The 1,917-nt window shown below is 50.5% G+C and overlaps 1 protein-coding gene across 1 annotated transcript in view; it reads right to left on the bottom strand.

Annotated features, from left to right (window-relative positions):
• The window catches only part of Cux2 (cut like homeobox 2), a 237,896-nt gene that overhangs the window by 9,158 nt on the left and 226,821 nt on the right, over positions 1 to 1,917 (bottom strand). Inside the window, exon 17 of the mRNA XM_023720433.1 lies at positions 26 to 189. Coding sequence (XP_023576201.1) covers positions 26 to 189 — 164 coding nt within the window. The remainder of the gene's footprint in view (positions 1 to 25; positions 190 to 1,917) is intronic.

The raw sequence follows: 1,917 nt of genomic DNA, 5'->3' as shown, positions 1-1,917 counted from the left end.
GCGGCTCGGGGGGCGACGGCGGCACCGAGCGGCCGCGGGGCGCGGCCTCCATCTCCAGCAGCGCCTGCTGCTGTGCCTGCATCTCACGGCGCGCCTGCTCCAGGATGTTCTTGATGGCGTCCTCCGAGGTGCTGGCCGAAGCCGCGCCGTTGGCCACGCTTGGGGGCGCCGCCGAGTTCTTGGGCTCGCCTGGAGAAGGACAGGGCAAACAGGTTCCTAGGGGCAGCGTTCAGGCCCGCAGGATGTGGGAATCGCCCAGCATGGCAGCGCGCACGTAGGCCCCGGCACTCAGACAGGCTGAGACAGGGGGATCGGCAGAAGTTAAGGCCACCCCGGGCTACACAGTGAGTCTGAGTCCAGCCTGAACTACTTAGCAAGACCCTATGTCAAAAAACAAACAAACAAACAAACAAAACAAACACCCAAATCAAACAAGCAGACTCGACCAAACAACTAACCAGCCAACCAAACAAAACAACAAAAACAAAAAAGCCCAACCAAAGAAAAAAATAGGGATTGTAAGTTATGGTTCCTCTTTGTGCCTTTTATATATGCTCTGACGTAACTACGCAAATGTTCAAAGAGAAGAAAGACTGCAATGCATAACGGATGCTCCTTCATTTGTTCTACAGCAAAATAATGGTACAAACCCAATGCCTGTGGAGAGAAGAATGGATTAAAAAAATAGCCAGGCAGTGGAATGCTATGCAGCAGTGAAAAAGGAAACCAACCGTAAAACCTGTAAAGCCACCCATGGGCCATCACACATGGTCATGATGAGCCTTTCTTCTATAAAGATCCAAAAAAGCAAAATAAATGATCAGAGATTTAGTGAACAATACATACATCTATATCTCTACCTACATTTTAACAGCAAACACAAATAACAAAGGAAAAATTAAAAACATTGGGGCCGGGGAGATGGCTCATTGGATTAAGCACTTCCCTGGCAAGCGCAAGAGCCTGAGTTCAATCCCCGGTTCCGTAAAAAAAAAAAAAAAAAAAAGAAAAAAAAATATTGAGAATGAAAGTATCTGTGGGAGAGCAGGCAGGGTTGGCAAAAGACAGAACGAAGACCTTGGGATGTCCCGAAATTTTGGGTCAGGCTGTAGGCTCTCAGAAGTTCACTCTGTTATATGGATGAATAAATGAACGAATGAGCAAATAACCCTATAAACACACATACAGCAGAAGGCCAAGCAAAAAGCTATCTCAGCAGTGTCGCCCACCAAGGACAGATGAATCTGTGTCTGAGGAAAGCCAACCAGGTGGACGGCTGTGGGGCAGCCTGTCCTCCTGGGCCCCCGCCCTAGGCAGGGCAGGTCCCTGGGACCCTTCTCCGTCGTTTCTGTGCAGTTTCTGTTCTGGAGGGGGTTCGCACAGACCCATTAAGTTATGGTTTAATTGATGTTTATGGCTTTCCAACTAAAATAGCAAAGCAGCCACGGGACATTATTTAGTCACAAAAAGGAAGGCTGCTCTGGTCCACGCTGTGTGTGACCTAGAAAACCCCTGAAAACAAGGTGCAAAGGAAGAGCAGCCCGCACACAAGAGCACCGGACCCAGGAGCTCATTTCCCTGCAGGTGATCCATAAAAACGGGGCTGCCAGGGCCTGGGGAGGGGCAGTGGGGCATGAATGCTCATGGGATGGGGCGTCTTTTGTGGGTGAGAGAGTGTTCTGCAATTAAGAAATGATGATTGCGCACCACCACGACTGCATTTAGCGTCCCCGAATTGCAAATGTTCGTTTGCTTGGTCTTTGGTTTTCCTGGGATGGGGTCTTGCTATGTAGCCCAGGCTGGCTTCTGGTGACCCTCCTGCCTCAGCCTCCCAGGGCCTGGGATGGAAGGTGTGTGCCGCCACAGCCACCACCAACTTGTTAACTTCCGCCAGGCGCAGCGGCATCACTCATGATC

This window comes from Octodon degus, unplaced genomic scaffold (assembly GCF_000260255.1).
Source record: "Octodon degus isolate 3935 unplaced genomic scaffold, OctDeg1.0 scaffold00076, whole genome shotgun sequence".
Classification (NCBI taxonomy): domain Eukaryota; kingdom Metazoa; phylum Chordata; class Mammalia; order Rodentia; family Octodontidae; genus Octodon; species Octodon degus.
This window is presented reverse-complemented; position numbering and strand designations above follow the sequence as displayed.